This window comes from Oratosquilla oratoria, chromosome 2 (assembly GCF_046742065.1).
Source record: "Oratosquilla oratoria isolate Oo_2021 chromosome 2, ASM4674206v1, whole genome shotgun sequence".
NCBI classification, from domain to species: Eukaryota; Metazoa; Arthropoda; class Malacostraca; order Stomatopoda; family Squillidae; genus Oratosquilla; species Oratosquilla oratoria.
In genome coordinates, this window is record NC_134778.1 from 77,166,722 (window position 1) to 77,178,977 (window position 12,256).

Consider the following 12,256-nt stretch of genomic DNA (forward strand, 5'->3'; position numbering starts at 1 on the left):
ACAATAACAATAATGATACTAATAATAATTATACTAATAATAATGATACTAATAATAATTATACTAATACTAATAATAATAATAATACTAATAATAATACTGATACTAATACTAATACTACTAATAATAATACTTATGATAATACTAATACTAATAATAACACTAATAATAATACTAGTAATAATACTAATAATAATAATAATGATAATACAATACTAATAATACTACTAATAATACAATACTAATAATAATACTAATACTAATACAATACTAATAATAATACTTGTAATGATACTAATACTAATACTAATTCTAATGATAATAATACTAATGATAACAATTATAATAATGATAATGATAATAATAATAATGATAATAATAGCCTTACCTATTTCAAGAACCGTAGAGAGAAACAGGAAGGTAATGGCTTGATAGTCCAAGATTAACTCCAATTAAGTTTATACATGATAACCAACTCAAAACACATCTAGCCTCCAGAAGGATGGTAATCTAACAGAGGTGAAAAGACATATTCTTTTAGTTGCCTCTTACCGAATAGTCATATTTCATAAAGAGCAGTCGCTCAACTGAGCCTCATACAGGTGCTTCGTGAGTAAACAAATGTTTTGCATCCCAATCATATAAGTAAGAGTAATTAGCATACCAAATGTCAGCATTAAGATTTTTCTTATAGTCTAACGACGGTATCTAAGGCTGAGAAGGAGTGACCTCATTTCCCACCCTCCGCCATCTTTGCTTTGAGGACGTTCAAGTCTGCTCTAAATTTTGGGGAAGGTTGACCCCTGACTCCAAGGCCTGTGATGGCGAAGGTAGCTCCTGCCTCAGGCTGCGCTTTCAGTTCCTCAGCAGTAAGTTCACTTTGCCCTGATGTGACGTAGAGGACATCATAGTTAGGTCCTCCCCAGCACACGGATGTGATGTTCTTGCAAGGCATGGCCACAGTGCGTACCACTCGGCCTTCCTTTGGGTCGATGCAGACCACCTTTTGGGGGAAGGCGTCATATCAAACTTGGCCACACAAGGCTAGTAGTGTTGCGCTGCGTTTTGCGATGCAAAAATTTCCTATACTGAAACTAGCGGCCATACTTTTAGTCAATTCCTTACATGATTACAATAAAACCACTTATCCCAAAACAACACATTTCAAAACTAGCTGCTACATTCATCAATAATTTGTAATAGGAGTACAAACATACGATCAGAATCATGGCTGCAAGAATAAAGATATAGCACAAGTCTCCATCATGTATGCTTGATCATGTTGTTGTTAGTATCTTTACCTTTCGTCCATAGAAGTTGGCTACCCACAGGTTCCCATCGGTGTCAACTGTCATGCCGTCGGGAATATCCTTGCCCCAGCCCTGAATCTTGTAGTCGAGGATCACACGTCGATTTTCTGGGTGCAAAATCAAAATCATCGTGAATGAAGACATTGCGACAATAACCGTTCTGCGTCATTAGTATGTGATTACAAAGGCGGAGCATACCGATGGAGACCTCTTGGTCCATATCTAGGTCGGATGCGAAAAAAAATCATAATAATAATAAATGAATAAATAAAAACTATGATATCGTGAACGATAGATAAGATACATAAATAAATGCATAGGTATAGTTAAGTAATAAACAAACAGGTAAATAGTGAATAATAATAGATTGATATATAACTAATAATAAATGAAAATCAGACAAATTATAACAAAAATAATAATAATAATAATAATAATATAAAATAAATGATAATCATTACAGCATCTTGCTTAGGTGTTTATCTAAATGATTCTTAAAGCTTCGAATTGAACTACATTGCACTGCCTCTGCAGGAAGTTTATTCCATTCACTAACTACACGGTTGGCAAAGTTGTTTCTACCCACTTCCAAATTGAATCTGTTTCCGGACAGTTTGAGACCATTGTTTCTTGTTTGATTCTCATTCAATGTGAAAATTTTGTCACTTTTGATGCTGTCAATTCCCTTCAGAATTCTAAAGATCTGTATCAAGTCACCTCTGAGTCTACGTTTTTTTAGGGAAAATAGATTCATGTGTTTTAGTCGATTTTCGTGTGATTCATTTTTGATATTTGAAATCAGTTTTGTGGCTCGCCGTTGTATTTTTTCCAGTCTGTCAATGTCTTTAATGAGATTCGGTGACCATACGGAAACAGCATATTCCAAATGTGGACGAACTAACGATTTATATAGCTTGTTAATGAGTGATGGACTTTTGAAATCAAAAGATCGTGCATCAGTCCTTGAATCTTATTTGCTTCCTCATAGGCTGAAATACACTGCTTGGATGATTTGAGATCGTTACTGATAATAACGCCGAGATCTTTTTCACTATCCACTTTTGTTAACGAATTTCCAAATAACTTGTAATCGCACTTACTGTTATTTTTACCTATGTGCATTACCTTGTATTTACTTGTGTTAAATTTCATTGGCCACTTCTCAGACCATTGCTGTAATCTATCTAAATCTTCTTGAATATCTAATTGGTTTAAGTGATCATTTGCCAATCCGCACAGTTTTGTATCATCAGCAAATTTGGAAACAGTCCATGGTCTATATCATTTATATATACTATGAATAGAAGTGGCCCAAGAACGGAACCCTGAGTAACTCCACTTGTAGCATTTTTAGATCTAGAAGTTTTCCATTTAAAACAACTCTCTGTTTTCGATCATTCAACCAATTACTAATTCAACTTAATAGGCTACAATTTATTCCGTGTGAAGCTAATTTAGTAAGTAGTCTTTCGTGGGAAACGGTAACAAAAGCTTTTGCAAAGTCTAGATATATTAAATCTATATTGTTTCTTTTGTCAAAATTCGAGATAACTGTGTTGTAGAATTCGAGTAAGTTAGTCACGCAAGAACGTTTCCGTCTGAAACCATGCTGGCTATCATTAATCAAACGGTTACTTTCTAACTGATGTTCGATAGCACCTCTGATGATAGTTTCCATCATTTTTCCTACAATTGAAGTCAAACTTATAGGCCTATAGTTATTCCTTGATAACAAGCAATAACGAATGCTGCCCTTTAGTTTGAGATTGCACGGCCAGCGCAATTATGTAATTACGCACCACGGGTGCGTAATTACCCGAGCCGTATATATATATATATATATATATATATATATATATATATATATATATATATATATATATATATATATATATATATATATATATATATATATATATATATATATATATCGGCTCCTGGCCGCACGTACAGTCATTTCAACCTTACCTTCCATGGAGACGAACTCACCAAAACCTCTATCTTCTCATGGTAGCATCGCTACAGAATAATGGGACAGGTATTGATTTTTTTTATTTAACTAGCTTTCAATTGATATTCCATATATTTTTTGTGAATTCTCTTTTTAATCAATAGTAAAGGATTCTAATGGCAGACGATAACAGTTTAAAACATTGAATCTCATGAAGTTCACTGACAGCTTTCTTTTCTTTTGTTCTAGAATACGTTTAACCATCTGAAAGATTTGTCAGCAAAGATTAGATCCCATCGGTTCTGGGTTATTAAGAGTACTGGAAGGGTTAATTCCTATTTCCATTCTAGTTCACACGAAGGATTAATTAATCCATCATGAAGCAAGGTAGGAGAATTACTAATACAGGGAAATGTAAAAATATACTGTATGTAGCCATCATATCTAGAATAACATTGTGACCATAAAATACAATTCTCTACTCACTTATCTCCCCGGATTCTTGAGTATAATCAAAGACATCAACCGAACCGACATCAGAGTCGATGAAGTAAAAGAACTTGAGGTCTTTCGACCAAGTCATCCCATTCGAGAGTGTAAGCTAAATAAGATAAAAAGAAAGACGTTGAAAACTCAGGTCCAATACTAGCGTTTCATTGTCGTTGCATGCCAGCACTCGTTCACCCATACAAGTACCTTGTTTATGCAGGCCGTTGTCGTCAGGTCAGCGTCGACTCGGTACATTGTGCCCTTGTGAGGAAGGAAGACGCCAGGCTCGACTTCACATCCACAAGTGCCTGAAAAATAGAGAGAATAAATCATACATGACATAAAAACAGGCTGTTCCTCATTCCCCTCACCTGCTTCGCGTTTCTCTCCATTCGTCCTTCTGCCCTTCTTTGTGTTCTCACTTCCTTTATGGTACCCGACAATCCAAATGGCCCTCCCCGCCGACATTACCCCTTTCTTGTTCCGTACAACTCACCTACCCACAAGCGTCCTTTCGAGTCACACTTGCCGTCGTTGAAAGCGTTGGTTGGGCAGTGGGCATCGAAGTGGAGGATAGCTTTCGGCTTCACAGAGTGCTGGTCAGGGTCACTGGGCTTCCACTCTATTATGCCAATGGACCTGGAAACACAAGAACTGGATTACAAAGAGTCCTTATTTCTGTTACTCCCCATATGGAGGAATTGACTTTCAAGTATCTTGGTGAAAGAGATAAATGTGTCACCTTAGCTTGGACTCCTGAAACTGAGGAAGTTTTTATTACAGCTAAACAAGCCCTCAGGGGCGCCTCTCCGCTCTGCTTCCCTAACCCAGATGCAGTCATCTCCATCGCCACAGACGCTTCCGGCATTGGTACTGGAGTAGTCCTGCAGCAGTATATCGATGGAGGTTGGAAACCGCTCGCATTCTTTTTTTAAGAAGTTCAATAAGACCTGCTCATCACGACAGCTAAGGCATACAGATTTTATTTCGCCAATAGAATATCTATTCCTTTACAGCATGTAAACGATTATGCTTTGCATTACCATACCTACTGTATTCAGCGATACACCATTCAAAAGTAAAACCGATAATATCTCTTCTCTACATAAAGATTTGCAGGTACTAGGTCTACTACATACCGGGTATATAATTCAAACATGAAGTTAGTAGCATTACTGAGATGGAAAAATACTCTTCAAAATTGTCATTCTTTTTGTAGTATAACCTTATTGAATATCATCCATGGAAAACACATCAAGCACACACACACGAACAAACATACATCCGCACGCCCGGCCCCTAGGCTCGTACCATCACATTTCCAGAGCCTGAGATATTTAAGAGGCCAAACAGCATTTATTCCAACACACACGTTATACTCCGTATCCACATGAATACGGATACAAATTAAATCACAAGAAACAACTACATAACAAAAACACTAACATACTATACCATGTACAAATGCCTGACCTCCCTATTATGAAGTTTTAATGTAAGTCATTGTTAGACTGTCAACCCCCCCCCCCCCAGCAGATATGTTATGTCAGCATTTCAACTGGTATAAGATCAGAACCGAGAGAGGAGACAGTCAGCCAGTAGGTTAACGTAGATCCACTAAGATCTACGAAGTGTATTTAATCATACCAATATACGTCCATAAGCAAAGTGAAATGTTTAACCAACCACCAACTCTCAGTGGTACTACAGGTAAGTTTAATTGTTAGTGAATACACAAACCTACCTGAAACACTGGTGCGAGAATCCGGGAAAGGAGCTGCCTTTAAAAAAAATTAGACAAGTGTGCAGGTATTACGTACAACCTCAGTTCTTACCTGCCAATGGTGATGACGTAATGATCAGTAAGCCCTTCCACGGGCACAATGACAGTCGTACTGGGCCCAGTTCCAACGTCCTCTGGAGAAAGTAGGAATTTTTTTTTTTTTTAAATAAACTGGCATAAAAGTTGCCATTAATTTCCCGATTACAAAAGAGAGAACCCAAAAGGAATAAGGAAATGAGGACGAGGGGGTAGGCGAGAAGCGTATTTTTATACGTTTGAGTCAAATTTAAGCTAAGCAACTCCATTCATGCAGACAATTGAAGTGTTTTCCACACGTTTGACTAAAGCCAGTCGCTGAACGTCTTCATTTTCATTACCAAATTAAACAATAGTTCTTTAGTTACTCTAGTATCAGAAATATGATAAATTAGCCGTTTCCATGGTGATATAAGTCCTCTTATCACAATATATTGGACATGTGACTTGGGTTCATATAATGTGTCGATGGTCTGATGACTCTCGGGGTGCGTATCGGGAAAAAGATTGAGAACTGTAGGTGTCACCAAATGTAGTGTCACCAACGTTGGTTCCACTACATTTGGTGACCCTGGAGTGACTATTATTATTTATATCAATGTAAAATAATCGAACGCATGTCGTCCTAAGGGGTGACCATAGTTTTGTCCTGTACTTGGCGGTCACGAGTCTTAAAGGGGTAACTACACGTGTTGGCTATAGAACACTACAGAACTCTCCCCCTAGTGACAAGGTAGGAGGAACGATATCTGTTTCTTCTTTGTAGTGTGCTTGTGGTTTGTAGCCCGTGTGTCCGGAGGTGTCGGAAGACCAACGGGATCTTGTGTGTTGTCCGAGAGGAGGTATGCAGGCTTGGCGCGGTCCATGGAGATGACGTCAGTGGTTTCACGGCGATCGATGGTCAAGTTCAATCTTGTCCTCTTGACGACTCTGTATGGTCCATTGTATGGTTGTTGAAGAGTCTTCTTTACTCCCTCCACGCGAACGAAAACATGTGAGCAGTCATCGAGGTCCTAAGGCTCACGAACGTTCTTGTGGGTGAGGTATGCGGTGGCACTGGCCGGATTTTCTGCAAGGTTTGAGGAAAACTCCTGTATGTTGGTTCCACTACATATGGTGACACCTACATTTGGTTACCCTGGAGTGACTATTATTATTTATATCAATATAAAATATTCGAACGCATGTCGTCCTAAGGGGTGACCATAGTTCTGTCCTGTACTTGCCGGTCACGAGTCTTAAAAGGGTAACTACACGTGTTGGCTTATATAGAACACTACAGAACCCCTGGACTGAACAAATCGTTCTTGGCATCAATAAGCATGCGTAGTTACACTTTTGTTTTCTGTGGAGTGGTGCAAGTTGGAACATTGCAAATTCACTTGCAGTGGTTTTCGGAGAAATGCCAACACACTTGTTAGAAGGAATGGTAAGTATTAAATTAAGGAAATAAAGTTTGAATTACCATATCTACAAATTGGTATGAGAATGTTTCAGTTATGCATAGTTGTCTATCGTGTATCAAAAGTGAAAGAATGATTTTACAGAAGACCAAAGAACGCCTACGCAATATAGCAATAGAAAATTAATAACAAAAAAGTTGATAAAACAGATTTACTAACGAACGAAGTCGCGGCAGTTGAATGATACACCATGTTTGTTCTGATAGATGCCAAGATTGAAGAAATGAAAGGATGATAAATTCGTCTATTTTAACATAACCTAACCTACCTAAACTAACCTAACCTAACCTAACCTAACCTAATCTACCTAACCTAATTTACCTAACCTATATTTGGTAATTCGGTACCTAAAATTCTAAAGATCATCCGGGTCGTCGTCGTCGTCACGGATGCTGACGGCTTGACTATTATTGTACCTCGGGCAACTGATAGACAACGGCAATTAACAGACAGCGTATTCTCTCATAAAGTCCAAAGAAACCCTATTGTCTTTATAACAGCGCACATTAACGTCACCTGGAGTTGGATAACACCCGATCCACAACGTGAAAGCCATTGTCTAACTGACAGTGACTAGACTCGACAGACATGGCGTCTGGGCCGTATTCTAGTGGCTTCGTTCTTTAGTAGATTTGCTTGTAGCAAGGTTGTTTATTATTTATTTCCACCAAGAAAATTGCATATTACGTTCATACATTATAATTTGCAAATTTAATATTTAATTTTCTAATGCTATATTGCGTAGGTGTGCACAACTAAAATATAACCTTTTTTTCCTTAACCTCTCGCTTTCACCGTTGATGTTGGTTACGGCACTTTTAGATTTCCACAATATATCTATTAATTAGGTTTGCTTTATTTCACTGAACCAAGCCTGATTCAATATTAAAACACCACTGGTTTGACCTCTGTTGCACATATATTCGTAATGAACAACAAGTAAATATAGTTGACCATCAGATGATGCGTCAATCTTATTGAAACGAAATAGTTCATGATGTCACATTAAAACATAATTGCGTGGAAACGAAAAGGATATGATATTTGTATGATCGCTTGTAATAAGGCCACATATACTCAATCAAAACAGATGACTCATCATTTCCCTCCCTTCTCGTCATCAAGTTTATACAGGGGCATAAGTGACAAAACTGAGCAGATTTTCATATCGTTATCAGGCTTTGCATGTTCTTGATAGTTGTTTAACCAGTAAAACTGTTTCAATCTTCGGATTCCATGAGTTGATTAGCCACCATGCGAGTAGTGGAATATCACGGATAAATAATAGTCAGTCCAGCGTACGTTAACTATAGAAACTTACCCACGTGCAACACCTGGTGTCGTTGGGTAGATGGGAAGTAGCGGTGCACGTCACCTACATAGGCGTCGACGAAGACTAGCGCCTGGTCTTCCTCCACCCAGTGTGGTCCTTCGCCCAAATTCAGTGGACCTACCACCGGCTCTATACGGATCGTGGACATGATCTCTGAAAATATTACATGAATACACGAATAAACAAGTCAATGAGTACATCTGTAGTGTTAGGTTACTACACAATGGTAAAGGTACACTTCAGTGAGAGAATGGAATTATCTAAACTCCAATTCTCTCGGAACTGTATATTAAAATTATAATGCGAGGTATACACGATTAAATCCGCTGTCCTGGTGGTAAAAAAAAATTCTATGCAAGAAGGACAGAATACAGGGTCTAATAGTATTAACATTAATTAGGCTGATATATTACAATTCAAACTTTTTTAATAATAGTACTAATATTTACAGACATTTACACATAGATATGAGAGACGTATCAGTATTGATAATGTTACATTTCCATAATCCAAGTTCTAGCGGGGTGACAATATTAATAAAGATAATCACTTATGGAATGTGAATTCTAGAGAGAACGAAGCTTCAAGGCATGACCTTGCTACATTATCCCCCCCCCCCCTCCATAGTGACGAGGTAGGAGGAACGAAACTTTCCGGACGCGAGTCTTGGTGGCAAGTGAAGTATCTGCTGCCTTGGTGTGAGGTATGTTCGTGTCCTCAAGGAGTAGATAGGCCGGCTTGGCACGATCGATGTTGACGGATTCCGGCATACCATTCTTCTCTGTGGTAATTTTATTCTTAGCTCTGCGTATTACCTTGAAGGGGCCTTGGCAAGGTTGTTGTAGTGGTTTTTTCACGGCGTCAATTCTGATGAACACGTGTGTGCAGGTGTCGTGGTCTTGATTAACAATTAGGCTTATATATTACAATTTAAACCTTATAGAATATTTGCACATAGATATGAGAGACGTAACAGTACTAATAATGTTATATTCCCATAATCCAAGTTCTAGTGGAGTGACAATATTACTAAAGAAAATGACTTATGGTATATGAATTCTAGAGAGAACGAGGCATGCCCTTGCTACTCATCTACCAATCTATATACCAAGAGCTTTTCCCCTTTATAAAGGAGGTAGCCAAGAGGCACGTAACTACCCCCCGCCCATTCCTCTCCCATCCACCACACTTTCCTCCTTCTTATCTTAGTTCCCCATGGATGACGGGTCATCCCAGCATCCCACTCCCTGTCCTGGGTCAGAAACAATGTAGCAAGACACAGTATATCCACAGAAAAGCCGCTTCACTTAATCAGCGAACCCTTTCTCTCCGGCCCTTCATGACGGAAAAGAGAAGACGGAGAGAAATCCCTTCGGGCTGGGTCAAAATATCATTCATACATATGCACCCCCTGCCCCCCCCCTGCCCTCCCTTCTTTGCATAACATTATCATCTATACACAGTTACTCTCCACTCAACAGACATTCCTCTCTAACTCAACGTCCCCTTCACCCCCTCCATCCATTTATCCTCAGTTCTCCTCTCAAGTTTACTCCCTCCACCTCTGCCTTCTACACATCTTTTACTAATATTTCATCACTCATTCTTTCCAAGTTTCCAAACCATCCCAATAATCTTTCATTAATCTTATCTGCATCTCCTTTTCCACTCTCGCTCTCCTCCTCACCTCGTTTTTCACTCTATCCATCCTAGTAACTCCTACCATACTTCTCAGACATTTAATCTCAAACATATTTAAACTTTTCTTCTCTGTCTCAGTTAAATTCCACCCCTGTCCCATACAATACCAATGGCACAAATACTCCTACATACAATTTCCTCTTTGCATTCATTCTCAAATGTCTACTTCTCATAACACTTCTTAATTTCCCAAGGCATTGACTTGCTTCTTTCATTCAACAATTTACCTTCTCCTCCGCACTTCCCTTTTCTGTCACATGCAACCTCCAGCCTCTCTCATTTCAGACTTAGTTCCAACTCACTGCTCTTGTACATCTCATCACCTTGCTTTTACCCAAGTTTACCTTCAACTTTCTTTTATCACATACCTTCGCAGACTCTGTTACTAACTCCCTTAATCCTTCCTCTGACCCTGCCACAAGTGCAGTGTCGTGAGTATAAAACAACTGGCTCACCCTCACTTTTCTCCATTTTCTTTAACAATCTCCAGTAGCCTATCATGCCAATTACCTTCGCCTTTACCTCTCGCACCACTTCTTCCATGTACACATTGAATAGCTATGGTGACACGACACATCCCTGGCGCAGTCCCACCTTTACCTCAAACCACTCACTCTCTCCAATTCTCATTCTAATATAGGCTCTAGTACCCCCGTAAAAATCTCGATTGCCCTTAACAACTCTCCCCGATCCCATATATCTATAAAACTTTCCACAGCGCCTTCCTGTCTATCTTGTCAAGCCTTTTCCAAATCTATAGAGGTAAGCTCAAAAAACATTCTTGCCTTTTGCTCAAATTTACCACAAAAATCTGATCCACGTAACCCCCACCTTTACTAAAACCACATTGTTTTTCACCAGTTAGTCCTTCCGAACCTCTCCTAAACCTTTCAATTAAAACATAAACCTTCCCAACTACACTCAACAAACTTATCCCTCTGAAACTATTACACTCATATTTGTCCCCTATTCCCTTATAAAGTGGGACTATACAGGTGCTCCTCCTGTCCTCCGGCACTTTACCTCCCCTGAAACACATATCCAATAACCTCACTAGCCAGTCCACTATTACTGAGCCTCCCTTCTTCAGACACACTGCATGATATCCATCTAACCCATGTGCGTTACATACTTTTATAATTTTCAGAGGTACTTGCACCTCATCTTTTCTTATTTCTCCGTTTTCCTCTCCCATCGCCGTCATTTTCTTAGCGCCTTCCACTGATACCACCAGACTTTCCCTATCCTCCACGTTCAACAGCTCTCCAAAATACTCCCTCCTTCTTACATATATATATATATATATGTATGTATATATATATATATACATATATATATATATATATATATATATATATATAGAGAGAGAGAGAGAGAGAGAGAGAGAGAGAGAGAGAGAGAGAGAGAGTGAGTGAGTGAGTGAGTGTGAGTGTGTGTGTGTGTGTGTGTGTGTGTTTGTGTGTGTGTGTGTGTGTGTGTGTGTGTGTGTGTGTGTGTGTGTGTGTGTGTGTGTGTGTGTGTGTGTGTGTGTGTGTGTGTGTGTGTGTGTGTGTGTGTGTGTGTGTGTGTGTGTGTGTGTTTACCTAGTTGTATTTACCTAGTTGTGTTACACAAACTTATAAACCCAGGAATTCATTTACTTTGTTACGTTGTCACTCGTCACTGCTGGTTTTCCCCCTGTTGTCGAAACATCTTCCTTCTTTACCTTTACGTCTACTCTTGTTCCAAGATAAGTTTTGCTCTCCAGCAGTCTGACGCGTGTCACAGTCTTCTCTCGCCACCACCGCTGTACAAAGTAGCTGCCGGCCGCTTGCCCACAGATTCGTTGTGCTCGTTGGAGGAGAGGGGTGGAATTGAGATTGCTGGTCACCGACACACTACCGGGAGGGTGATAAGAGAGGAAGTGGGTATGGAGTGAAGTGGATACGGGAGAGCTGCCAAGTCGCCTTGTCTCATGCATCTTACCTGGTCTTTCTAGGCCAAAATACTTGATACTTGAAGTATATATTTTCAAACATTTTCCCGTCACGTGCCCCGAGTCATCAGACCATTGACCCGTACAGCCATTAACCTGACACAGAATAGAGATTGGTAATACATTAAAATTGATCAGATATACAATGGTACGCGATGGATATCAAATGGTTTAAATTCTAATGAAATTATTCATCAGTTAGTCATTAACATAAA

At 39.1% G+C, this 12,256-nt stretch overlaps 1 protein-coding gene across 2 annotated transcripts; it reads right to left on the reverse strand.

The window, feature by feature from the left end:
* Positions 1-377: 377 nt before the first annotated feature.
* Positions 378-11,910, reverse strand: LOC143034112 (regucalcin-like). 2 transcript variants are annotated; one of them, XM_076200058.1, is made up of 8 exons: positions 11,772-11,910; positions 8,354-8,518; positions 5,586-5,667; positions 4,247-4,389; positions 3,958-4,058; positions 3,748-3,862; positions 1,302-1,417; positions 378-1,003 (listed from the first exon to the last, which is right to left on the reverse strand). In XM_076200058.1, the coding sequence occupies exons 2-8, from the start codon at positions 8,511-8,513 to the stop codon at positions 731-733; spliced, it is 990 nt and encodes a 329-aa protein (XP_076056173.1). In that variant the 5' UTR covers positions 8,514-8,518; positions 11,772-11,910; the 3' UTR covers positions 378-730. The 2 variants fall into 2 exon arrangements, with proteins under 2 accessions (XP_076056173.1, XP_076056179.1); XM_076200064.1 differs by having other exon boundaries at positions 11,707-11,887.
* Positions 11,911-12,256: the final 346 nt, after the last annotated feature.